Source organism: Parus major, chromosome 3, assembly GCF_001522545.3.
Source record: "Parus major isolate Abel chromosome 3, Parus_major1.1, whole genome shotgun sequence".
Classification (NCBI taxonomy): Eukaryota; Metazoa; Chordata; class Aves; order Passeriformes; family Paridae; genus Parus; species Parus major.
The window spans coordinates 103,512,006-103,538,403 of record NC_031770.1 but is presented as its reverse complement, the minus strand read 5'-3'; the positions used below and the strand labels follow the sequence as shown (position 1 = coordinate 103,538,403).

At 46.2% G+C, this 26,398-nt stretch overlaps 1 protein-coding gene across 1 annotated transcript; it reads left to right on the top strand.

Annotated features, from left to right (window-relative positions):
* Positions 1-418: 418 nt before the first annotated feature.
* SDC1 (syndecan 1) lies at positions 419-25,205 on the top strand. The gene is made up of 6 exons (XM_033512938.1): positions 419-550; positions 934-1,002; positions 20,387-20,495; positions 21,531-22,018; positions 22,219-22,348; positions 22,859-25,205. The coding sequence occupies exons 1-6, from the start codon at positions 419-421 to the stop codon at positions 23,023-23,025; spliced, it is 1,095 nt and encodes a 364-aa protein (XP_033368829.1). The 3' UTR covers positions 23,026-25,205.
* The last annotated feature ends 1,193 nt before the right edge of the window (positions 25,206-26,398 follow it).

The following is a 26,398-nucleotide window of genomic DNA, read 5'->3' as shown; positions in this document are numbered from 1 at the left end:
GGAGGCGGTGAGCGGCGGGTCCGGGCGAGCGCTGGCATGTGGCCTTTTGTGGTTCAGCTGCGGCCGAAGTCACGGGTGACTCTGAAGCGGGGCCGCTTCTGCTCTGCCCCGGCACGGCCCCGAGGAGCGCGGGTGGGCAGCTCCCCGCCGCCTTTGTGCCTGAGAGCCCCAGCCCTGTGCAGGCTGCGCCCGGCCCCTGCTTTCTGCCCGCCGAAGGAAAGGTGCCGGTGCCGCCCGGCTGGGGGCACGGCCGTCCCGGTGCCGGTGCTCGGAGCGCTCCCCGGAGCGCGGTGACCCCGCGGCAGCGAGGCCTGTCCCGGTGCCGTGTCCCGGGAGCAGCTCTCGGGGCAGCCCGGAGCCGTGGGGCGCGCTGGTCCCGCAGCAGCCGCAGCCGCCAGGTGTCCTCCGCGGACCGGGCATGGCTCTGCTCCCGCTCCCGCCCCGCCTGCGGGCGCCTTTCCGCGGAAACCTGGCTCCGGAGTGCTGTGCTCGCTGCTTCAGGTCTGTGCTGGCAGCCTGGGCGCCGTCGAGCCCCGTGTGCGGTCGGAGGGTGCGGGGCAGGAGGCCTTGTGGCCACCGCTGGAGGGGCACAAAGCCCCAGTCCCATCCCTTTCTTCTGAGAGGAGGGACCCCCTTCTTCGCTTCCCATGTGCCCCGGGCCAGACCTGAGTGTGCACCGGTTGTGGAGTCCTCCCCTTTGGATGAGTTAGGAGGAAAAAGTGGGGCATGAGGCAGTTTGCGCAGGCAGGGCCATCAAAGTAAAACTGGCAGGTTTTTTTTCCTTTCTGAAACGATTGTTTTAAAACTTGCCTAGGGATGAACGGCAGCACCAGTCGGATAAGGAGTGGCAGAACAAAGTGCACGGTGGGATTTGAGCTGCTCGAAATACCTCTGCTTTTGCTGTACCATTCTGTCTGTGAACTTTGCCTGTAGCTCTGGACATGGACACTCCTAGCCCACATGGCAGTGAGTCGTTATGAGGTGGCTAAAAATTTCGAACATGTGAGTGTAGTCAGCACTGTTCCATGGGAGGAGGGCTCTGCTCTCACCTTCTGAGTAAGCTTCTGCTTAATGAAGTGGGAAAACTGCAGTAAATTTGCAGCCTCTGCACTGTAGTTGGATAAAATTCCCCTGCGATAAATATTCTGTATTAGAAATGATAAGGACATGAAGTAAACTTGTCTGGCGTTCTCCTGTGCCTGTGAGGCACTCAGGCCTGGGTGACACTGCAGATCGAGGGGTTTCAAGGGTGAGCACTCGGAGGAGCAGAAGTCCTTGGGGATCTCCAGGGTGACTCAGTATTGAAGCCTTTTCCCTTCTGGTGACCACATGGATTTTTTCCCCATGTCAGAATGTCAGTGACAGGGACTAATCTGCCTTTCCCACCCATCTGGAATAATTATGATTTTGCATTGAGTGGCTGAAAACCCCTTGTGTTGGACAGTGAAGCAGATTGACCTTGCACAGTACTTTGAATCTGCTGGCCTGCAATGCTGTGGGCATTGCCATGGTTGTGTTGGGTTCTTGGTGCTCTGATCATTGGGATGGATGCCACTGCTGCTGGCACGTGGCTTGGCCCTTGGCTCTTGCCAAGGACTTGTAACTTGATTCATCTATGCATATTGTCATTGGAATAATAAACAGGAGCAAGAAAGTGGCCAAACAATACTTGTTTTCTTCCTGAATACTCTTACCTGCAGGAATGATTGAGGAGGTTCCTGGTCTCCTTCAAGGTGACACTTTATTGCTTAAAACACTCTTTATGAGAGTAGCTGCCCTTTGTTGTTATGGCAGGCGCATGGACTTCCTTGAAATAAGAGGTCTGATACATTTTACCCTTTTAACAGTTTAACCTTGTTATTCTCTCAAATGGAAACTTTTACACTGTAGCACTGCCAGGAAGCCGACTGAGCCAAGATGCACATCCTGCTGCAGAGGGGCAGTGTCAATCCAGCCCCTATGGTGAGAGAAGGAGGGTTCTGGCTGCTTCATCTGGTGTAGGTGCGTGCTGGTGGTTGACACAAGCTTAGCAGAGCAGGCCAAACCTTTTCCCAAGGGTGATGTAATTCGTATCTGAACATAAACTAATTAGAAGAAATTAGGTAGTCCAGCTTGCTTGTTAAACATGCAGGCAGTGCGTAAGGAGGAGACACTTTCTTCTATAGTATGCACAGAGCAGTGTGACAATATTCATCTAGCACTGTAAACAGAACTTCTGCATCCGAACACTGACCTGATGGTGGCCACCTCCCGGTGAAATGGTGACTGCTGTGTCTGGCCAGCTCTGGGTAGAGCAGCAGCGAAAGAGCTGGAGTTTGTAGGGTGTAAGGGGCCTCTGCTGCAGTTTTGTAGCCTTTGTTCCAGGTTTCTCTCAGTTTCAAGTGGTGAGAAGAGCTAACATTTTTAATGGCAGCACTCTGAAATTTCTGGAAACAAACAATCCTCTCTAACAACCTGAGACAAGTTACAGCAAGTGAAAGAAACCTGTAAGCCTTCTAAAATTAAGTTAGTGCACAAACCTGAAATGTAGGCTGCTGTTTTAGCAGCAAAATCAGTCCATTTTAAGTATGTGTTTTGCATTGCCTGTACTCAGATGTCTCCAGGTGGCCTGTATACCAGTGCTTTGTCCTAACCTTGTTTGAAGTGATTCCTGTGTCCAAGAACCATACTAATACCCCTGAGAGGGACATTCCACATTTGTTTCTGGCATCTGAGGACCTGGAGTTTTAGGCCCTCCTTACAAGGAGGAGGGAGCTTCTTGGGAGAGAGAAGATAGGGCCTTTTCCTGAGTAGGTGCTGCCAATTATAAAATTGCAGTGCTTCAGCACTGCAGCGTTAGTGTTTTCATCCTAATAGCTTTGAGATAATACAGAGTAGAAGACGTCTAATACAGCACTCCATGACAGCTGAGGATTGATGGGCTTGCTGTGTTCAAATGGCACTAGTCCCTCAGGACAGCGTTCAGCTGATGCTGAGGCACCTAAATGTAGGTGTCTGTGTGTGCTGGGTGCTTAAGCCCTCATTAGAGTCGAGGCAATGTAATCAGTGGAGCCAAGAGAGTGATTATCTGACCAGTCCCTGCACGTCTACTCCAAGGTGAGTTGCTTTGTCAGGGCTTTTTTGGCTAGATCTCAAGTTGCCTATAAGAGGAGCACAAACACCTTTATTCTGGTGCCTTTATCTGAGAGCTATTTAGCTCAAAGTGATGGACTTTTTTATCTGTGGAAATTTATGGTGGCTCTTTCCATAAACAAACAGACAGGACAGGTGTTGCTCCTGCCAAGAGAACCAGCAAAGCAGTGGGGAACATCAGCTGCTGGCTAGAACAGCAGCTCTCTCATGTCCTAGTGTGATTGTAGTCTTGCTCTGCTAAAGGTTGTGGAAGAAATTAGGGATTATAGGTGGGTTCTGTATCAGCATTCTGAAGTGAGCAGAATATATACAAAGATAAATGTTTTTATTTGGGGGGGGGGGGAAGGTTGTGAGCTGTTCAGTAGGCATCAGAGTGTTGTAATATTTAGAGATACGGTTTATTTGTGGATTAGATGTGAGGAACTTTTGTTACTCCCTAGACTTTGATATAGGCAGTGGACTTACAGCAGGGAAGTTTTTTTGACAACAGTGCAAGGACTTCTGATGTTTCTTACAGGTTCACAACTAAGCTGAGAAGGTACTCTTAAATACAGAAGGCATGTGATGCCTCCTTTGGGGTGCTGAGTGTCAGCTTTGTTAACAGGTCTCTAAGTTAGGGCTGACGAGTGTACTTCACTTGAACTGCTGGCTGCTGGTGTACCGCAGCAAGGAGCCTTATCTGGCCTGGCTAGAAACCTGGGAGAGTGCACTTTCTACTGTGGGGATGCTAATGGAAAAGTTACTGCTCTGTGAAGCCTCACCTCAAGGCGAGATAACATTTGGACCTCCTACAAGCAACTCTTGTGGGGCAACATCTGCTAATGTGGTGGTTTCCCAAGCTCTCTGTTTCTCAAGCAGTGCTTGGCTGCAGTCGGCGTTCTGGGTCTTGTGGAACCGGCACGGGTCCAATGGAGTCTGTTAGCTTGGGCTCCTTGCCATGCTCCACTGTAATGTTTGTATCTTGCTGCTGGGACCAGTCTCACCAGTGAGGCTTGCTTTGCTGGATGGAAACCAGTGTGTTAGTGGGATTTGGATGGAGTTGGCAATAGAACTTCCCGTTGAGTCACTGGAGCTGCAGTAATAACTGAGTCATGGAGGTGTTGTAAGCCATGGCTTTCCCTGCTAGGCTTCTAGTTAGAAACTCCTTGGGGTATTATCAGTTGAAGAACTCTTGATGCATCACCTCTGTGTCTTGCTGCTCTGCTCTCTGGCAGAACTATCTTCTCCATAGCCCATGTTTTTGCAACATGATTCTCTTTAATGTCCACTCATTTTGTGTCATGGCTTGAACACTCATTTTGTTCAGGCTTTTCTATCTGAAAGGTCTTCTGGATTGCTGTTGCAGAACGACTTCTGACTAAATCAGGGGTGCTGATATAACATAGGAAACTGCCTGTAAACCAGCTAAAAATACTCATGGGTATCCTGCCTTGCATGGGGGCTCTGTATTGTCATACTCCACTGGGTAGCTTTTTTACACTGCCTCTGCAGTAATGTCAATGTCTTGATTGCCAGTCGTAGAAGCAAAGGCTGACAGTCTTGATTTTTGGCTGTGGGCAGTCCCAGGCACACACTCCTGTCATCCAACCTTCTGCAAAGTACAGCCAGTTCACACAACAACTCCTCAGAGTGCACTGGCTCATCACCTGAGCACACACAAACCATAGCTGGAGACTGGGGGTTGCTCTTTGTCTGCCTCTGACATGTGATGAGGAGCTTATTGCCTCTTTTAAATGTAAGGAAACCTGAACTCCATTCCACTTGGAAGGGGAGAGTGCTGAATGCTTTCTGAGCAGCTCTGCAGAGCATGATTGTTCTGTGCTGTACACAGGAAAGCTCTTGCTAATTAGTTTCTAATGCTGGTGGCTGTACACATCCTGGTCAGAGGCAGGCAGCAGCTCTGGTCCAGCCCCTTGCATATAGGGATTACTGGAGGAGCAGACTGTAGATGGAAGCCAGAGGTGGGTAGGGGTGAGTGGAGCCAGTCTGCTTTCTAGAGAGCAAGTGGTGATTAACATAACGAGTTCCAGATGAGAGCTCTTGTGAAGCTCCATGTTGTAGCAGTGGTGCTGCTGTGGCTGTGCTGGTAGGAAGCCTTTGTATATTCTCTGGGGATCAGAGCTGGCAGCTACAGTGCTGTAGGAAGAGACTACATGGGTCTTTCCTGTCCCAGAGCAGGATCCCATGCTTCTTTTTTCTATGCTTTGAGACCTGAAGAGTGAAGAAATACAAATATAGGTATGTGTATATTTATAGAAAGAGACATCTATACCTGTCATGTGCTCCTTGTTGTCCAGCTGACAGCAGAGTTTGGACTCTGTGCCATGCCCTGGCCCTAGCATGGTGATCTGGGAGGTTTGATACCTATGCTCTGCACAGCCCCAGGAGCTCAGAGCAGCCTGCTGATCTACCAAAACACCAGTCTCTGGTAAAAACATCTGCAGAGGAGAGAACCTGTTATCCCATTGATCAGCTTAACAGGGATCTTCTTTAGGGACAGAGTCCAGGCTTTCTTCAGTCAGGAAGCTGATGGGTAAAAGCCCAAACTAAGGGAACAATAAAGCTTGCTTGAATTTGTACCTAGTACAGAAGCTAATATAGGTGATATTCTTCACTCATTTGCTGTGCTCTGTTGGTTATGAAGCTGTGATAGAGACTCTCACACCAGCAGATTTGATGGACAAGTGAGATTTGTCCACTTCACTGGCTCTAACAGCATGTAAGTGGCAGTGGAAAAGTGGTGGTGAGGTTTGCATCGAAACTTGCCTAACAGCCCGCAGCTAGACAGCTTTGACTTCTAAATCTCTTTCTGTCCTAACGGAGGAATCATCTAGATCGTGACTACTTTCCCATCAGTGAACAAAGCACGGAACAAAAGAGGCTGACTCTGGCATGTCTGGGCAGTGGCAAGGAGTGCTGTGCTATCGTGTGCTCACATCGACTGACTCATGGCCTGCAGAAGAAAGCTGCTGGCTTAATCCTGCAGCAGCACCGGCTCCCTCTGAAGTGTGTTTAACCTGCAAAAAGTTCCCCAGTCTGCATCTATAGTTGCAGTGAGCTGTGAAACACTGGTGAGTTTCTTTCTACACAAGCTGGAAGATGTGATTATGAATAATTAGAAGTTATTGCTCTAGTAGCTAAAAAATGCTAAAGTGTGCCCTCCCCCCACCCACCATGCAGCCATAAGGGGTTAAAAATGATTCACCAAATCTTCCTACACTGGTGTTTGTAAGTAAATGTGGTGGGTCTGCCCTGGCAGGGCACCAGGTACCCACTTAAGTTGCTCTGTCACTGCCCTTCTCAGCTGGGCAGGGAGAGAAAATATAAGAAAACTTGTGGGTTGAGATAAGGACAGGGAGGGATCCCTCACCAGTGATCATCACAGGCAAAATGGACTCAGCTTGGGCAAAGGAATTTATTGCAAATCATCTCAGAGTAGGATAATGAGAAGTAAACCAAATCTTAAAAACATTCCATTTTGCCCTCCTTTTTTGTCTTTAATCCAAATTCTCCAGCTTTTCCCCCCAGGAGTTCAAGGAGATGGGGAATGGGGACTGTGGTTGGTTCATCACACGTTGTCTCTGCTGCTCCTTCCTCCTCAGGGTCTCCTCACAGTCTGCCCCTGCTCCAGTGTGGGGTCCCTTGCACAAGAGATAGTCTCTGCAAACTTCTCCAGTGGGAGTCCTTCCCATGGGCTGCAGATCTAAACCAACTGCTCCAGTCTGGATCCCTTCCATGGGGTGCAGTCCTTCAGGAATAGGCTGCTCCATCTTGAGTCCCCCACAGGGTCGCAGGTCCTGTCAGCAAACCTGGTCTACTGTAGGCTCCTTTCCAATGGGGGCTACAGGTCCTGCCAGGAGCAGGGTCCAGCACAGGGTCACAGCCTCCTTTGGGTATCCCCCTGCTCTGTTGTGGGATCCTCCTCAGGCTGCAGGAGGATCTCTGCTCCTCCTTGGACCTCCATGGGCTGCAGGGGCACAGCTGCCTCACCAGGGGCCGCAGGGGAATTTCTGCTCTGGGGCCTGGAGCTCCTCCTGCCCCTCCTCCTGCACTGACCTTGGGGCCTGCAGGGCTGTTGCTCTCATATTCTCACTCCTCTCTTCTCTGGCTGCAATTACTCCTGTGCAATAACTTCTTTTTCCCCTTCTTGACTTGTGTTATCCCAGAGGCACTGCTGCTGTCACTGGTGGTCTCAGCCTTAGCCAGGGGTGGGTCTGTCCTGGCTGGCTGGCACTGGCTCTGTCAGGCATGGGGGAAGTTCTGTCTTGTCAGAGAAGCCACTCCTGTAGTCCCCCTGCTACCAAAATCTTGCCACACAAACCCAGTACAGTAAAGCACATGAGACACAAGGTGTCTTGTGACCAGCTTAAATGCTGGAGTCACAGTTGTATAGGAAATTGAATTTTCTGGCCTCTTCTGTAAAGCAACCCCCTCACCAGACTGCTAAAAACATTCCTGTGCTTATTTGGGGGCATACTGGTTGGCAAGGCTCAAAACTATGCCATAAATCATTCTAATAATGTGATGGTATTGGTTGTGTTCTAGTGCCTGGGGAGGTTCTCTGATATTATTTAATTTACTAGCATGATGTAGCCAGTGGGTCTCTGGCTGCAGGCCCAGAATGTTATGAAGTTGAGAAAACTGCAGTATCCAGTAAAAGAAAGTGAAAGTTCACAATAGAGGATCACGATTCTTCTGCTGGAAACAGAACTGTTTTGGGTACTTCAGAGAGGTGAGCAAGTACAGTTGTGTGAGAAGTCCTGTGTAATCCACCAGCTGAGGACTGTGAGGTGAATGCTACACACCTGAGACAGCATTCAGTGTTGTTGTGATGGTTCTGGTGCCTGCCAGTGCTTCAGCCTGTGCTTTTAGACCTGGCCCATAAAGACATGCTTCAGCATTCTGTGCTCTGCTTTATTTAGAGGGACAATGTGCTGGCTGGAGTTGGTAGTCAGTGAGTAGACCCAGAAATTTATTCAGATGCATGAAATATCTTCGACTTAGTGAGGTTTGAACAGTGTCCTACAAGTTTGGTCTGTTGTTACATCACATCTTGGCTATGCTGATGGTACCTCTTGACAGGAACTGGTCTGAACTAGGGGACATGCTGTGCTAGGAGTAACTTGGTAGTAAAGCATTCATCTTGCCTTGCAAGTTTAGCACTGTTTTACTGACTTGTTGTGGTGCCTCTTGATCTATCAGCAGTGGCATTAGTGGTGTCTCTTGTCTCTTCAGTATAGATGTGTAAAACAGGGATGTCCAAATCACAACTTAAAATCTTACAGTTGCCCATATGAGGCAGGAGAGCATCCAGAGTGCACAAACATGGCAGCATCTCCTGCTGAACTCGAACCTCCCTGCCTGATTTGGTGGCTGCTCTGAAAGGAGGCCGTGGGGAAGACAGGTGAACCAGCTGTGTACCCAAAAATGACAGCATGAGGTGGGACTTGGATAACAGCTGAGATCAAAAGGAAGCTCTGCTTTGTCTTGCCTTTGTAACAGTCCCTTGTTGAGGGCTCTGCTGTACAGATGTGGTACCAAACAGTGTAACTGGGTGACTAGGTCAGAGTTTGCTTAAACCAGTAGGTGTTCGGTCAAGAAATGCCTGATGTCCATTAATTAATTAAAGGAGTGGAACAATAGGTGACTGGAGCACAATTACAGCAGCAGATTTTTTTAAGACTGTTTCTGATGGGAGGATTTCATTTGGTGCTTCATCACTGAAATGATACTCCAACACCCTCATGACTCAGCATGGAAGTACACCAGTCAGCTCTCATAACCTCACCGAGGCATTGCATAATTTAGCAGTGAATGGGGCAACTGCTGTGAGAACTTTGTTGTATGTGCAGATTAGCAGTGCCTTTGTAAACCTGAGCACAGAGACCATCAGTGTCCGAGGAGGAAGCGCTGTGAGCTTGATCTGTGCCATTGCACATGGGTAGATCCTGGCTGTGTGCTCCAGTGGTTGTGAGCCTGTACATTTCTCAAAGGGAGCCCGTGCAGTCTGAACTGTGTTCTACCTTAGAATAACTCTGTGAAATGTGGTCCAGCCTGGGCCCAAAGACCACCTGAGTTACTGCTGTTTATTCCAAGGAGACCAGCAGCACCCAAAACACATGATTGCATAATGCTTTTCTTCTGCTAGGATTGTTGTGGAAGCAGGGGGTAATGGTGAAAGTGCCTCTTTGAGAAGACTCTTGGGATAGGGGAACAGGGTATTCCTGATCTGACATGTTTCAGTCCTTTAGTGAATGGCTTAGTCATGGTGGTGTAACTGCAGCTGTTAGCAGGGATGACTTCTGCATTATAAACAGCCTTGGCTGAGTTAACACTGAGATCCTGTGGATAAAACAAATGTGATAGCGTGCTTCGTAATGTAGGGAAAGACTTGATTTCATCAGATCTGAGCTGGCAATGGTGAGCCATAGAAACAAACATAAAAAGAACACCAAGAATCTTAGAATATACTCAGTTGGAGCTCCACAAGGATCACTGAGTCCACTGTGTGCTGGCGTTAAGACCTGCCAAGATGCAGGAACTGCCCTGCATTGGGTCAAACCCAAAATGTAAATCTGCCTACGTGGTCTGTTTGAGTCCAGCCACTGGCTGTTGATTGAGACTCATGAGTTCATTCTTAACAGACTGGTGCTGAGTGCTGTGAGCCCTGCTGTGCAAGAACAGAGTCCCTTAGAATTGGTTGGAGCTTAGCTATGACCAAATCAGAAGGGTGCTGTGGAATGCCAACTCTTGGCTCATTCTGCTGCCCAAGTTTTGCTTCTGTAGCTCCCTTGTCAAGGTCTTCTGTACCTTGTCCTATAGTCAAGGTCTTCTGCACCAGACTGACAAGTAACAGCACCAAGGCTCAGGTTTAGGGATGTCCCTGGTCCTGTCATCTGGTGTGCACATGTGAGAGAGATTGCATTGGTGCCTGTTCAAACCAGGCAGCTTCTTCTGGGTGCTTTCAGTCCCCTGATCCATCAGCTCTTTTGCAGGGGTTGTGGTTGAAAGGGCTGGTGGTGATGCTGCAGTGTGAGATTTATAGTGAAATACAGCATTCCAAGGGAACACACGTCTGGGATGTGTGTATGGAAAACACAGATTGTGAGCAAAAAATAATTTCGCAAGCGTTGAAGACTTCATTGTGCATCCCTCTGAAGAAAATGTGGAATTTTCACAAAAGCAATCAAGAAGGCCTTGTCTTGGATTGTTGAGGCTTGGGCTGTTGCCATGATATGAAGGACCTGATATAAGTTCTGATATAAGTTAGACTGTGAGCAGATCAGCTGGGAAGATAAAGCAGAGTTTGATAGCAAGAGGCCTTGCAGCTGGCAGGTGTTTCTGTCACTGAAGTGTAAGCATATAGAAGGTAACTTTTATTGTCTTGTGCATATCCGGTTGCCTCAGGATTATATCCTCTTACAAAGCATTATCTGTTCCACTGTAACTCTGTGTAACTAACTGGAATAGCTGGTCAGCTTTTTTCCTGTTGTAATTCCAAGTATTTGTAAGTTTAAATAGTCTCACTTAAGTTTACCAATGTCTTTAGCTGAGACCTTTGGTACTCCAGGGTTGCAAGTTTTATCTTTCTGCTGAGGTTTAAACAACATCCTAGCTGCTAGGAGCCACAAGTCCTGCCCTAAGTACAAGCTCTTAGTTTGGTACACTAGGGATTTTTATCTGAAACATGGATTTCACTGATTTAATATAGCACTGCAAGCAATTTGCTCAAATGAGAAACGTGTCTGTATCAGTAATAGACCTAAAATGCTTCTGTGATCCTACAAGAAATCTTAGAGCTTTGTCTCCTGGCTTCTTGGCATATCTCACATTAGGTAATTGCTGGACTTCAGAGTGGAGAAGAGGGAAACTCTTGAGATGAGAACCCAAACCTTTTCCTGTTGCATTTACTCTTGTCTGACAGTTGTTCCTGGCTGCATGTTGGTTTTCCTTCCTCAGGTGAAGCAGAACAGCTTCTTCCCCCCTCAGAACACTGTGTAGCAGTCATGAGGTGGTTTTTGGCTTCTGGGACCACATCTGCTCAGGTCAGAGCACTTGTGCAGCTGTAGCATGGCATGTGGTAGTTTGCTGATGACATAAAAGCTGTCATGGAGCTAATTTGAAATGGGTAATAGTTCCACCAGCCAAATTGCACAGCATTTCTCTCCAGGAAACAGGCTTCCCCGGGCCAGAGGCACATGTATTCTGGTGCTGCTGAGAGCCATCAGCACCACCCTAATTGGAAGACCTGAGGTGCCACAGACCACATCTTTGTTTCCTATGTCATAATTCTGATTTCTGAGCTGGGACTTCCTGAGCTGAGTGGCTGAAGATGACAAGAGCAAATTGTGCTCCTGTGAGACCAAAGTCCCTGAGCTGTCTGTGTCGTGTCCTGACGCTGGTGTGCTGCAGGCTTGTGCTCTGTCCTGCAGCCATTGCCTCAGCAGGAGGAGCGTGCAGGGTGGCTGAGAACCCCAGGCTGACCATGTGGAGCTCACAGAACTGCTGGGAGAAGCCAGTCCCAAATGGAACAAATGGGGGCACTCGCTGCTCGCAGCTCTTCCCTCAAACCCAGCCTCAAACTCCTGGCAGCAGCCTCAGGGCTGTAATGCCAACTGGTCCTGCTTCACTGGGAGCTGGGTGGTTTCTTAGGTGTGTGGAGAGAGGAGACTGGTGTCTCCAGCCCACACATGCTGCTAAGGAACAATCAGGCAATCTGAAGCCCACTGTTGCACTTGTCAGAAACTCTAGTTCTGTTGCAAGTTTAACTGCAAGGACAGTCCTCAGTGCTGATCACTAAGCAGGATGAGTGTGTGTCAAGAGATGGGGCAAGGAAAGGAATTTGCCTCCACCACAGGTCAGCTGGTTGGGAATAATTGGCAAAGAATGCTGAAGACATAAGCTCAGTGTGTTTAAATGTGCTGGAGGCAACACTGCAAAGTCCAGTCTTTTATTTAAAGTGGCTGTGGCTGCTGATGCCTTGTGTGAGGTGAATTGCTCTTCCTCACCTGAACTCCACAGCAGGGGCTGCATGTGTGCAGGAGGAGAAGGCAGCAGGTATTTAGATACTGTCACTTCTAATTTCTTCCACTGGCAGGAGGGTCACGTTTATCTGTGCTGTAGTTTACCAGTATGTGTGGGTAATGTGGTTTGGGTGCTGGAGTCCCTCTGCTGGATAGGTTTCCTTTTAATAAAGATTTTCTGCCTGCCAGCATGTCTTTAGCCTTACGTTGTCAGGTTTCAGGGATTGGTGGCCCAATTGGTTTAGCCTCTGCTGAAACCAAGCAGTTCTTGGTCTGTTCCTTTCTAAACAGATGAAGTGGCTTTTGCTGTAAGAATGAATCTTCTCTGCTGGTTTTGCTACACTAGGAAGTGCTGGTGACTTTCAGTCAGAGGCTTTTAAGACAAGCTAGGTTTGCCTAGTCTTGGCTTAGGCTACTCACTGCTCATCTCTCAAGGCAGCTAAAGTAGACTGAAATTAATATCCCAGGATGGATGGCCTCAGTGAGCTGCACCTACTTTGCAGAATCCTTTGAGCTTATATATTGGTTGTGGCTTTCTTGTGCTAGCTCAAGAAACAAATGCCTGAACTATCAAGTATGTTAAAGAGCTGCAGGGAAGGATCTTTAAAAAAAAGTGTTTTATAACATAAAATCAAACTGGCTGCTTCTCATGAGATTAGCTGCAGAGAAATGAGCTTTCTCATTCGACTGCATCTTCAAAGCATGGGCTGCCTTGAAATGTGAGGGGCAAAAGGGACCCCACTTTTGGCCCTGTTGTGACAGCCTGTCACTGATACAGAGTTAAGCTGTGTGCCACCTCTGTGGATGTGTTGGTCTGCGGTGAGATGCAGTTTTGGCCCGGGCTGCGTTGCTTGACTGGCAGGAGCAGGTTGGTGTGAGTGAAAGCAGTGTGCACAACTTGTGTGATATACTGTCCAGGTGAAACAGCAGGAGCACAGGCTGTAACTTGCTTCTCTACTGCTGAGGGACTGAGCAGACTTGTAGTGGAGCTGGCTGAGAGGGAGCTGAGGGGCAGCTGAGCTCTTCTGCACCAGATGTGGCACAGCTGGTGCGCTGTCCCCGCTGCCATGTGCACGGCCATGAGCTTGCCCTGCTGAGGAATCCATAGACCTCTCTGATGAAGGATGTTCAGTGTACTCTTTGTCCAGGAATGAATGGCAATTGCACTGGGCCTCCTGTAAGGTTCAGGTGGCCCAGGATGAAAATGGAGCTGTGCTCCTGTTTTAGCAAGACTAAGACTTAAGTAGCAAGTCTAACCTTTGCTACTGCATATTCCTACTCCCAGCAGGACTGGGGGGACTCAAAAGCCCTGCTGTCAGATCCTGGAACAAACACTATCCATCGTGAGCAAACACTGCAGAAGATAACTCTCCCCACAGCCCCTGTCCTTGCTCATTTTTGTATGAGCCCTGTGTGGCCCTCTGAGTCAGCCTGTGATTTGTGTGTTGCCTGCAGTCTGGTGATGTGCATTTCCATAATGCATGGCAGGCTGGGGAATGAGTGTCAGCACCCCAGAGTGCAGGCTGTGAGTCTGTGTGAGTGCTTGAGCAGCCCTGGCTGCCACGCTCTGCCCTGTGCCAACACAAACACTTGTGCATTCAGGCACCGAGTAGGATTTGGAAACTGGTCCTGCTGGAAAATTCTTTGCATGATATTTTATCCTCTTTCTACTTTCTTTCTTGTTTTTTATTTATTTGTTTTGTTGGGCTTTTTGGTTTGGTTTTAGAGTTTTTTGGGGTTTTTTCTTGGTTTTGTTTTGGTTTTTTTTTTATCTTTGTTTTTTTTTTTTTTAATTTTGTTTAGTTTAACAAGACCAGTTCCCTGATCTGGTTCACCATGAGAGTGCACAAACAGACACGCAGGGGATGGTCCAGGAAGCATGAAGTGACATGCTCTTGTGGGAGGTGGGAGTTTAAAGAGCCCTGCTGTACAAAATGAAACTCAACCTGATGGTGACAGGCTGACCCTTGGCGTGTTGATTATTGTGTTTCTGCCCTACTTAATTAAAAAAGTTGCCCTGTCACTCTAAGGAGAAAATGTAAAGCTGATTGGGCAATAGTGTGGAGCCTCTAGAAGCATTGGGACACTGGCTGCTCTGCCTGTGGAGCAGCTGGATGCTCTTCCTTGGCCACTGCATCTTGTGCAAAGGATCAGGGTATGCTCCTGCAGCTTGAAGAAAAGGAGGATCAAAGCCTAGTGAACAGTGGGCAGTCTGCAGTCTGTTTTGTTCTGCCCATAGTGGAATAGATCCTAAGAGCTCTCATCCTGTTTTGAGCAGCTGCTGGAAGGAGTTTTGCTGCCTTTGAGAGCTGAGTGCCAAGAGGAAACTACTGTGTGATGATCAGGGAGTTCAAACACAACCAGGACTTCTCCCTCAAAGATAGTTGTTCTCTCAAGTCACCAGGCAAAAATAGAAGAGGAGGCCAGTAAGAATGCAATTAACCAAGATTTTCCATATTTCTTTACACTAACAATGATCTGATAGACAAGCAACCAGATTAAGTGGCTTGCTTAACACTTCCTGCTAAAATGGTGCTTGCCTTGCTGAGCAGAAGAGCAGCCTTTGCTTTCCACTTGCTTCTCGTTGGAAGGAGCACCCTCTGAGCCACTCACCACCCTTGCTGCAGGTGACACAGATTGATGGATGGAAGGGTGGGGATGCTGGAGCTTGTTGACACACATCAAAAGGTTGTTGAGGCTGCAGGGGAACACCACCATCTGAAGCAGGGAGGGCACTAGGAAGTAAGAAGTGCTGGTGACTTAGTTTGTAGAATCACAGAAGGGTTTAGGTTGGAAGGGACCATAAACATCACCTAGTTCCAAAGCCCCTGCCATCAAGGCAGTCCTTGATTGGAACACTAGCAGGGGATAAAATACTGCTTAAATGTAGACTGCCCAGCCCCTGGGCTGTTTGTGGGGTGGTTTGTAGCTGTCTTTGCCCTCCTTGGCCTGTGCTGTTAGTCTGCATCTTTGGCTCCTCTAGGAAGAGAAATATTTAATTACCCCACATGATCACCAAGGAGCACCAGGGTTTATTTTGAGCAGTGGAGTAGCAGGAGAAACAACTGCAGAAGAATTTAGGTGAGGTGGTGCTGCACTGTTGCTGAGTTCAGATGTAACAGACCTGTGTGCAATCTTCACTCTTGACTTGCCATAGAAAAGCAGCAGCTCTCTTTCTGCTATATAGAATTTATAGCTGACTGTTAAAAGAGAAGCCATGCATGGCCAACTTAATTCCAAAGTCTGCATGTCTGTAAAAGAAGGGGGATAGGTGAGGATGCTGGTAGTGGGTTTTATGTCGTTGGTTGATTGGTTGTTTTTGGGTTTTTTTGGTGATTGAGTGTTTTTCTTTTTACTTTTTTTACCCTCCCTTAGCCATTTAAGCTGTCTCCCGACAATGAACATCTGGGATTGGAGTTAATTGTGCGTGGGCTATTAACTGCAGAATATCAAGGTTTAACAAAGCTAAAGTTTCCTTCAGCAGGTGGTTTTGTCTTCCCCCTACACTAATACTAGTATTACTTTAATGTTAGAAGCTCTTCAGGTTGCTCTGCCTCAGCCTCTCTTCAGAGTGTAGGAAAAGGTGAAAGACAAACCTTTCTGTTTGAGTTTATTTAAGAATTAATTGTTCAAATCCTTGTGAAAGTATTCTTCATGATGCTCTATTGTAGCTAAATTAGAGGGCAAATGCTCGTCTTGCTCTTGTATATCTCTTAAACAAGAGCAAACTATTGGTTTTCCTTCCCATGCCATTGGAGTGCTCTCACAGGATGGTTAGGGAGGTGTTTGAGGTGGGAGAGCTCATTACAGTTCATTCTTTTTCAGCTGAGTAAGAAGGATTTATTAGGAGAAATAAATGTGCAAATTTAACAGCTTTATTCAGATAATGGAGGATTTCAAGTGTTTTTGACACTGCAGATCACTAACTGGATTAATAAGAGTTGGATACAAATCATCCTTAATCTAGTTAAGGGCTTGTAGCAGCTTGTGGCAAAGCCAGTGGTTTTGCTTACCTCAAAGAGCAATTTGAAAGAAGCTCTTTCCTTTTGCGTGTATCAAATTAAATAAATGTGGTTCCCAGTTGGGGCAGGGTTAGATCAACTAATCACCTACAAATCTCCCTCTCATCATGAGAGAGTGCTTCAGATCTCTGCTGTAGCAGGAGGGAGCTCTCTAGCAGCTGATGGGATAAACCCAGAAAGACTCGTGTTTTGAGACTGACCAAGATGAAGACCGAAGAATAGTTAAAAATGATACTTTTAAAAAGGGAAAAAGTCTGGACTCTGTCAGCCTTCTGGATCCAATAATACTGCTAATGAGTTGTGAAAGCCTGGCCCATTGTTGATTAAATTGAAGATGCCACTAAGCAGCTTTCTGGTTGTCCCAGCAGAACTGAATAACTATTGTTCTGCAACAATGCAGTGCTCAGCAAGAGCAGAAGCTAGCAGTCACCCCAGGGTTTCCCCTAAACAGGCTGCTTTGATCCCTGCGGAAGAGGGTCTTCCACTGGTTAATGAGAACTGGTTAAAGCATATCAAAAATATGGTTAAAATTTTTACCCCTCATGTGGAACTCAGTGACAGCAAATCAAAAGGACTGGACAAGTATTTCTAACCAGTTGTCTGCACTGCTAATAAAACCCCAACAAAACCATACAAGTTTCTTAAATGGTGAAAAAGCAACATGTTGTATGTGCTCAATAAGAATGTAAAGATTTTTTGACTAGGGTACATGAGATACCATCAGAGAGCCTTCAAAGGATTCACTGTCTAAAAGGCAGAGTAAGCTTGTTTTAAGCTGGAATTATTTTCAGCTCTTTTGTATGATAGCATAACCCAGCGTTCTGTGCCCCTAATCCTCTTGGCTAATCAAAACCTTTCCCATTGGTGTAAGTCAGCTTCAATAAAAGGTCATGGAAAAACCTTGACCATGAGGTGTTTGTTGTTTGAACAGCATGGTCTGTCTTCCTGTTGCAAGCCCAAATTAGTTCAGTCCCTTCCAACGCTGTCCTGAGTCAGTGTTTTCTAACCTTGCTGTGTCTGAAATCCCTCAGCAGCAGATCATTATAGAAGCTTGGCCTTTCTGCAGTACTTATATTTTGTGGGGAGGTTGCCATCTTTAATGCCCATTGAAGCTGTAATTTATGGAGCAAGAAATGTAGGCTTTATATAACCATACAGTTACATAAATTGGGCAAATGTTCCTTAATGCTCATGTGTCGTGAAATTGGATGATGTTATGAAATTACAGTACTTTGTGGGTATTCTCACTGCTATTCACATCTGCATAATCCTATACTGTCCCTTGAGTATTTGGGCCAAAGAAAGTCCCTCTCAGATCCCAAGCTGCAAAGTGCCTGGTCAAAGGGAGGTGCCACAATGCCCAGAGGAGCAGCTGGGGACAGGACCCTTTGGGGCATATAACTTCACTGAGTTCTGGTATACAACTCTGGAAAGCAGGCTTTACTAATCCTGATTCATGTTTTCTGTTACTCTCTCAAGTGCAGCAGCCAGCCTCAGGGGACTCAGACCGGTCTGAGTCTGCTGCTGTGTTTGGAGGGAGGGTGCTGAGCAGCTGCTGGACAGCTCTGCCCTGGAAACACCACTGGGTGTCCACTGCCTCAGACCAGGCTGCACTGGGCTTCTCTCCTCTGGGGAGACCCTCACTATCCCTGCTCAGGTACAGGAGTCAGGCTAGGAGTCACGGATATGTAACAAAGGCTGTGGAGAAGCAGAGATTGCAGCAGCCCGGGAAGAGGCTCAGAGCTCAGGTGTGAGGGAGGGTGGCTGGACACACTCCAAAGGAAGTGTGGCACAACTGAACAAGCCTCACCTATTAAACCCTCAAGGGAAAGGGGTGCAGGCTCAATAGTCAAGATCAAGAGTTGCCATTTTATTTCTTGACAATCTGTGATCCTTTCAGGAGGATTGTTGAGCTCTGCAGACAACCAGTCTGTCCAGGTGTTGTTGGAAATCTCTGAGCTACCCCTGAATATTCAGATTTGGGGGGAAGGTAGCCTCGATCCTAGCTGAAGATGTATGGTGACACAACCTTAAGCTGTATTGACAGTCTTACTTCAATAAAAAGCTCAAGAGTTTGCTTTCTAGCTGCTTCAAGGAAGTCTTCCCACTGAGAGGAGAATGCAACCCCCACCTTTAGCAGCACGTTCCCCTTTTGCACTCAGCCAGGCTGAGTGAAAGAACAAAGGGTTGTGTTTGCCACTGCTGGTGTGAGAAGTGAGGGAGAGAAATGGTCCCCAACCCCCCATCAACAAAAACGGTGCCATTTCTAAGGCCTCACTTATCTTCTGAACGTACTGGAAAGGGCACGCGAGGGAGCCGAGTTTGGGCAGCCTGGCAGTTCTTTCTTTATTCTTTATGCACCAATAGTTTGTACTCTTTAATATTTGAAGTGTAGTGAGATCAGCCTGTGTGAGTCACCACCCTTCGACACAAGAAGGAAAACACACGGGAAGTACTTATCTGACCTACTTTTCATCGAAGGGTGCAAAAGCACAGTGCAAACAAGCAGGGACAAATCTAAAATTCAAAATTACCTCATGACTTGCAGTTAAGCAAGAGATCGAAGGGCAATTCACTCTAGAAATATGCTTGCAGAAGCTTAAGGAATAGTACTTTGGGGGTTTATTTTCAGTAGGGTAGAAAAGAGCTAAAAATATTTATGCCTATATGAGGAGTTTTTGTTCCTAGTTTCTTATTAAAAAAAAATAAAAAAATCATACAACTACAATAATTGCCTACAAGGGGTATGATCTTGGGGCTGAATAGGCTGGTGGCAACTCGGTTACTTGTCTTCAGAGAGGTGGAATCTACTGGCCTAGTTAACCACCTTGGAAACTAGTTCTGTGGAAATGTGGGGAATGGATAAGGTATTAAGGATGGAAGAGAAAACTGGATAAACCTGGTATCTTAAGAATAAGAAGGAGATAGGACGAATAAACACGTCCATTGTAGGTAATAAAGTAACAGCTACAGAGCTGGATTGTTTTGACAGTACATACTGGTGCTGGCTAACTTCTTCCTGGGATGAGGATGAATGTTATATTAATTTTTAAGTGGCACTATGTTAATGCAAGCTAGAGAAGTACAGTGGGCCTGGCTGCAAACCTGGCAAGAATATGTGTCCTTTTTTTTTTACATAATAAAATGAGACTTTGCACTTCTTGGGATCATAGGGATCCCACAGCTTGGATGATGCAATGTGACATCTAAACTTGCAGATGGCAGTGCTGGAAAGGGGTGACAAAGGTGACTTGAGGATGGGATAGGAGTCAAAATTTGTGAAAGCAGGGAAGGTAGTTGAATATCAAAAAGATGAAATTTGGAAGAAGTGACTTTATAGGGCTTTGGTTTGAAATCTGAGAAGGGAAAATAACTGGTTAGGTAATGGTAGCCCTGCAGAAATTAACCTGAGGCTAGTCATGAGCTGAGAGTCAGGCATGCTGGTGATAGCAGCAGTAAGTGCATACAGCACAGGCCAATGAGATGCATGCAGTAATCATTCTGTAATTAGTAAACACTAAAAGAGTGCTGTCATCTTTGGGGATCCTGAATAGCTTTGAGTGTTGTATGCTCTGACAAACAAGTGCCATAGAATGAGGGTTTAGCCTCTTGTTTCAGCAACTGAATTTCAGTGCTGGTTAGTGCATCCCTTGGAGCATAAATGGAGAAATTTCAGGGCTTATTCTCCAACATGAAGGCTGGCTCTGGACTTATTTTGGGTGCCCACGCTTAATAAAGAAGGGACTTTGATTCTCCTTCCAGCTGGATGCTATAGTTTCAGATATGTGAGCAGTATTTGAGTCAGAAAGGGAAAAGACAAACGACTTTGCCTCCCCTTCCCTTCTGCTCCTTAGAATGAATGCAGTGGTTTGCAGATGGAGTGGTTGGTAGATAAGGAAGACACAAACAGCAGCTAAAACAGGCTGGTAAGGACTGAGAATTGCCTGCTACCAGGATACAGCACTGAATGGATTCCTTGCTTTCTACTTTCCCAAAGCAACTGCAGCCTGGAAGCAGTGCAGAGAAGGGAGACAGCAAGACTGACCTTTCCAACACCAAACTTTCTGACCAGACCTACTCTTTTGGGAAGAGGAGCTTTAATGAGGGAAGATGAAGAAATGCAATCTGAACAAAAAAAGTTTATGTGACCTCTAGGAACCCCTAGAGGATTCTGTGCAAACAACCCGATCACTTCAATCTCATCACTGACACATCTTTTTGCTCTTCTCTTTAAAGCAAACTACAAATCTGAACCTTCCCCCTGAAGACCTTGATTCTTCTGGTGATGAAGATGACACGTTCTCAGGTTCAGGTGCAGGTGAGTTATTAGCACTTGTGCTGGCAGTGCTTGATCCTTCCAGGATGTGGCAGCTGAGATCTCAGTGAGAACCCAAGTGAAAGGGAGTAAGGGGAGGAGTCCACACACACACCCCCACCCCAGAATATGAGAGCTGGGAACTAATCTATTCATCTTGTATTCCTTGAGATACTAACAATTATTAGAAAATGAGCTGTAGGAGACTTGAAAGGGAGCAGAAGCAGAGGAAGAGTCCATGCAACTGCTAATGTGAGATGCTGTGTGGAGAATGTTATGAAACTGGAGTGATTCTTCACTCATGGGGAAGAGAGATCATAACAAGGCTCTTTATGAGCAGGTAGGAGATAATGTTTGAGGGTGTGTAAACCCCAGCCTACCAACCATACCATGTATCAAGTGCAAACTTTATCTGTCATCAGGTGTGCCATGTTCCCGTGGGCCATAGTTTTTTATAAGTGATAAAGGGGATTTAGGGTAGGGGAAAAAGTCCATAAAAGTGATTGCTAAACTGCACAAGAGAGACCCTTGGCATTCAGTACTGAAGTTGAGGGAACGCTAGGGATAAAAGAGCGAACTATTGAAAGCTGAAGCATGTTATCCTTCTGCTTTCTTCCAGACACAAGCTTGTATTTTAGATTAAACTCTGCAGAAATTAAGATCCTGAAATCAGTGCCAAATGTGGTAAAGACTTGAAGGTGTGACTGCTCTGAATCAAATAAGAGTGTTTATGGAAAAAGACTCAGATAACCACCCTGAGGAACCAGTGTACTGAAAGCAGATTTCCCTTGTCAACCTCACCACAAACAGACAGGCACTTTTGCCTTGGGGAGAAGCAGATGACTAAAAATTGCTGAATAGCACATTGCTCTGTCCCTTCCTTATTCCACTGAAAAGGATGAGGAATCACAAACTGAACTGCTGTTATTATAAAAATTTATTGTGAAGGTTAAGCATCCTCCTTAGACCAGTGTCCTGGAGATAATATTAATAGGCCTCTCAACTGGCCAAGGATAAATTTGCTTGTTTGTTTTGCAGGTCCCTTGACTGACCAGTCTCACACCTGGAGAATCCCAGGAGATTCAACTAATTCCTCAGTACTGGTAGCACCAGTGGATTTCAGTGAACAGCCATTTCCTGGGATTGAGAGCAGAACTGAAAAGGAAGTAATATCTCCTTCTGCAACCAGTAGCCTAGTGACAGAGGAACCAGCTGTAGCTGTGAAGGATGAAGTACCCCTCCTGGGCTCACCTGATGGGAAACCAACAAGCCACATAGTCACAACAACAGTGAGAACCCCCACTGCTCACTTCCCTTCTGTGGCTCATGTGACTCCTTCAGAAGCCTCTGCTGTGGTCCATGAACCCAAAATCCCCAGCTCTGATGTGCCAGACACCAAGGACGTGCCTGAGCCCCACTCTACTGTCCATCCTGAGGGAGACAGTGCTGCCACCCCCGCGGCCACAGCTCCAAAGGATGTCGTTCCTACACATGAGGAGGTTTCTGAAGATGGCTCTGGAGACCCGGTGAGGACTAATAGTTCTGACACCCTTTCCAGGGAGATGTCTTTAGTAGCATGTAGTAAGGAATGGGTGTTAATTTGTTAAATACAGTGATTGGTTTAAGGGGTTCTGTTGGTGGAAGATTTTAGATGAGAAAAACAGTGCATTGGAAGGTCTCCAGAATGATGAGAAACATGAATAACCTGCCTTGTATGTCCCAACAGGGAGACTTCATCTTGACTAAAGAAGAGGATTTTGTCCCCACACAGAACTCAGAAGTGCTGCCTGACTCTGAAAGGAATGCCAAAGCAGCAGGAGCCTCGGGAATTATGGACAGAAAAGAAGTTCTTGGAGGTACCAGATATTTTGGATTTCTAGCTGATAAAAGCAGATTCTTGTAGGAGTCTCCAGGCAGTTGTGTCCCATCTCTAAGCAAGGAGGCCAACTTTTTATGTTAGACCTCTGAAATGAGGGTGATGATTCTGTGTTGTCATAACCCTAACAGGGGCGAATATTCGTCTGCTAATAGCATCTAGCAGTGGCTGCTTTATCTGCAACTTTGTTTGAACCTCTTCCTTCACTCCTCTGAAAAATTACAGTACAATTTCACTGTTGCTGCCTCAGTCAAATTGCCAGGGTTGAACACCACAGGCTTGTGTGCTTTGCAGCATAGCCCAGTGGGAGATCCATGTCCCTAGGACTGGCTGCTATATTTGAGCAGGTGCTTGGTTTGGGAGGGGACAGAAGGAGAAATTAATTTAAGTCATTTAGCCAGGGACAAGTAAGGAACAACTTGGAATTTATCATAGTAGCACTATCTGGTATGGCATCTAGAGTAATCTGTGCCTTTTTCTCCCCTTCCAGGTGTTATTGCTGGAGGACTTGTAGGCTTGGTGTTTGCAGTGTTTCTAGTTGCATTTATGCTGTACAGAATGAAGAAAAAAGATGAAGGCAGCTATTCACTGGATGAACCAAAACAGTCTAACGGAGGATACCAAAAACCACACAAACAAGAGGAATTCTATGCATAAACACTGATCTTCAGGACACTTCTTATTCCATCTTTCTTGGACTCTTCTCTCCCTGCACGTGGACCTCCTAGTGTGCTTTGCATTAAACTTAAGCCATATGATCATTGGGTTATTTGCCCTTACCACTTTGCCATTGGAAATTTTATAACTACAAAGTAGATCTGGATTCATTGGACATTCCCTGCTTTCTTGCACAACTTTTTTTTTTTTTTTTTTTTTTTTCCTCTTTCTCTCAACAGAATTGGAACTGCAAGTTCCTAAACTCACTTTGGTTTATCTAAAGACTACTGGGACAGGCGGTGGGGAGAAGATAAGGGAGCACTGTATGTATAAAACTCTTGATATTTAGGGAAAGGGCTAGCAAGAATAACCAATTGTCAGTGCTCAAATTCTGTATAGAAGGGATCCTTCCTATTTAACTCGTAGATGTGTTTTGAGTGTAACAAGTGGCTGTGCTGGGCAGACATTTGGTACTACACTGCCATCCTCTAGCTCTTTCTGACAGTTGTATTTGGAGCACTTAATGCCTATGAAACATCAAGATGAACTTGATCCCTTGCCAAAAGGAGGTGTGAGGGGCAGGGTAAACAAATGACTGTCACGTGGTTTAAAATAACTTATATTTTGGAAGCATTATCCCATACTCAGAACCAGCTCCTAAGCAGTTGGTACATACACTAGCAAAAAACAAACCCCAAGAACCCCAAAACTAAGCAGAGAGTTAATTTTACCAATAGTGTTGGGCTGTCCCACTACCGTCTCTCTCTCTCTCTCTCTCTCCCTCTCTCTCTCTCTCTCTCTCTCTTTCTAAAGGCTTAGGTAAGAAGTAGATTTTCCAGGCAGTCTCATCTCAGACATTCCCTTTCCTAGGTGCTGTCCTGCTGTAGATGGTCTTACCCCGTGCAGTACCAGGTGACCGGGGCACGTTGTGGCACCTCCGGTCACCGCGGTTGTCTCGGAACGTGCTCTGCCCTCTGTGCCACAGGGTGCCGTGGCACACAGGGGTGGGAGCTGGCAAGCAGCACATCATGACTGCAGCTAAGGAGTAGAGAAGCATCTGAAATGAGCCTGGGGAAGGCTGAGTGCAAGTGGCCTTAAACAGATGCAACAGTTGGCGTGCTTGACTCTCGCTACTCCGGAGTGGCTCCTCGGGAGCTGTTCCTGCACTTTGGAGAGAAGCCACTCCAGGGATGTCAGTCTAGGGCAGAAAAGCACCTCCTGTGCAAAGTCAGGATGCCTGAAGCTGTGTATGGTCAGTGTGCTGTCAGATGTCAGGCACTGGGGCCTCACTGGGGGTCTGGAGTTCTCCGGACTGTCTCAAAGCGAGCGAACACGAGTGTGGTGTTCTGTACAAGCCTTACTTCTGCTCTGCCTTTGGGTAGCTTCTTGCCACTTCAGTTCCTCGTCACTCAGTGCAGAAGGTATGGGGTGGGTGGAGAAGTGTTTACAACCGATGTAAATATTTGTACTGTTGAGCCAGAGGGAATGATGGGAGTATATTGGACAATATTGCAACAGTTGGTACAAATGTTGCACGCTAAAAGACAAACTTAAAAACCTGTGTAATTTAAATGAAGTATAAAACACTCCTGAGCTGCCATGCAGCTAAAATTGGTGCCTTCTCTTCAAACACAAGAAAAAAAAACCCCAAAATGTCTTGATTCCAAACTCTTCTTTATGCACATGGAGAACTTGTGCATATGTGTAGCTGGCTGTTTTTTTAAGTAAAGTTGCAACAACCATTATGTTTTCTTTAGGGTTGTTTTGTTTTCAGTTGGTGTTTTTTTGTTTTGTTTTTGTTCTTTTTTTTGTTTAGATTTTTTTTTTAATGAATAATTTTTATAGGTTAATGCAATGACCAGATGGTGTTAATTTCAGCTGTAATTCTTTGCTTTGTATAGGAATGTAGAAATGTTTGATAGGTCTGTCTATGAAAAGGTTCTTGTAAAGCACAGAAAGATAAAGTAGTAAAATTCAGTTGTACCTCACAACCTTGTTAGGGAGAAAGGAAAAAAACTGTATATTTTGGTAGTCTTAACTGACAGTTTGTGAAACAAACATGACATTCTGTGTTATTTAAGTGGTACAAATGAAATATGAGTTCTGACAGAACATGCAACATTGGGTTATCTGTATGCCACGTAAAGGTATACTGCAATAAATGGCATTTTGGCAAGAATGTGTCTGACACAATCTGTCTGTGAACATTGATGTGTATAATACTTCTAAGCTAGATGTTGTTTTTAAGACTGCCTAGGTCTTTCCAGAATTTGGGTGACAGAACTGTGAATTTTGGGGCTAAAGACACAGAGATTCAGTTCAGCATTTGAAGGGTAAGAGTGGCCTGCCTTCCCTCCCACCCTGCCTTGGGTGTCCTATTTGCAGTGAGCTGCTCTTGCTGGAGGCACTGGTGTGGGATACAAATGGGCTCTGGTGGAGACTTGAATGAAATGGCTTTGTTAGAGCCCTGCAACATTTCGTGCTGGTTCTGATTTGGGGACCTCTCCTTGTGCAGAATCCTCAAAACGGTGATAAGAGTTGCAAATCTTCCCCAGGGTTTCCTCTTGTCTTCTGCCCTCAGGAGTTTGAGAGCAGAGAGGACTGTAGGAGGGCAGCCCCAAGCCTTCTGTTAAAACCTGCTTTCCAAGATGAATTGTGCCCCCAAGGAAGGAGAACAGAGCAGGCTTGTCCTCAGTATTCTGTGCAGCATCAATTACTCTGGGGTGCTATGGCTTTTGTGGGAGGAGATGGAGCAACACAGAGGTAGAGGAAAATGTCCTTCACAAAACAGGGAAGTCAGGATCTGCTGTCTGTCAGGGTAGGTCTTACTGCAGCTTTACAATTATTTTCTTTTGTAAGGTTTTGAACTCCAATAAATGAATTTTTATTCTGTAAACTGGCCACTATATTTTGAGTTTGTTTATCCTGGAACAATGGGGGCTATGTTTACAAAAAAAAAATAATGAAAAAAAAAATTTGTAGGAATCTTGGTAATCAGAAAGTTTTGAGATCAGGCAAAAGGATTGATGGATTGAATTTAGAAGACTTATTTCCACGGCTAATTACAGCTGAAAAGTGCTTTTTAACTTAATGCCAACTTTGCCCGTCCCTTAAACCTGGTAAAGACTTGTGTACGATCAGAGTTGGCTGGTTTGCATTGCAGGGCCTTACCAGCTGTGAATTCACTTCCTTAGGGGCTACCAAGACTTTTGCTTCCCCTTTTCCAGTCAGTGATAATGTGTGAAGTTAAGGCAGCAGGGAGGGAATAAAATGAAGTGCTACGGGAAGTGGGAAATTCCTGTGTGAAAATCCTTGCAAGTGCAACACTTGTCTGATCCTCAGTGTGCACTTGAGAGAAATTTTGTTGTACCAA

Bases quoted from the DNA above. Each gene is read 5' to 3' on its own strand.
- SDC1 (XM_033512938.1), top strand. From the start codon at position 419: ATGGCTCTGCTCCCGCTCCCGCCCCGCCTGCGGGCGCCTTTCCGCGGA. The intron at 551-933 runs GTGCGGGGCAGG...CTTTGCCTGTAG, and splicing joins GCCCCGTGTGCGGTCGGAGG to CTCTGGACATGGACACTCCT. The intron at 22,019-22,218 runs GTGAGGACTAAT...ATGTCCCAACAG, and splicing joins AAGATGGCTCTGGAGACCCG to GGAGACTTCATCTTGACTAA.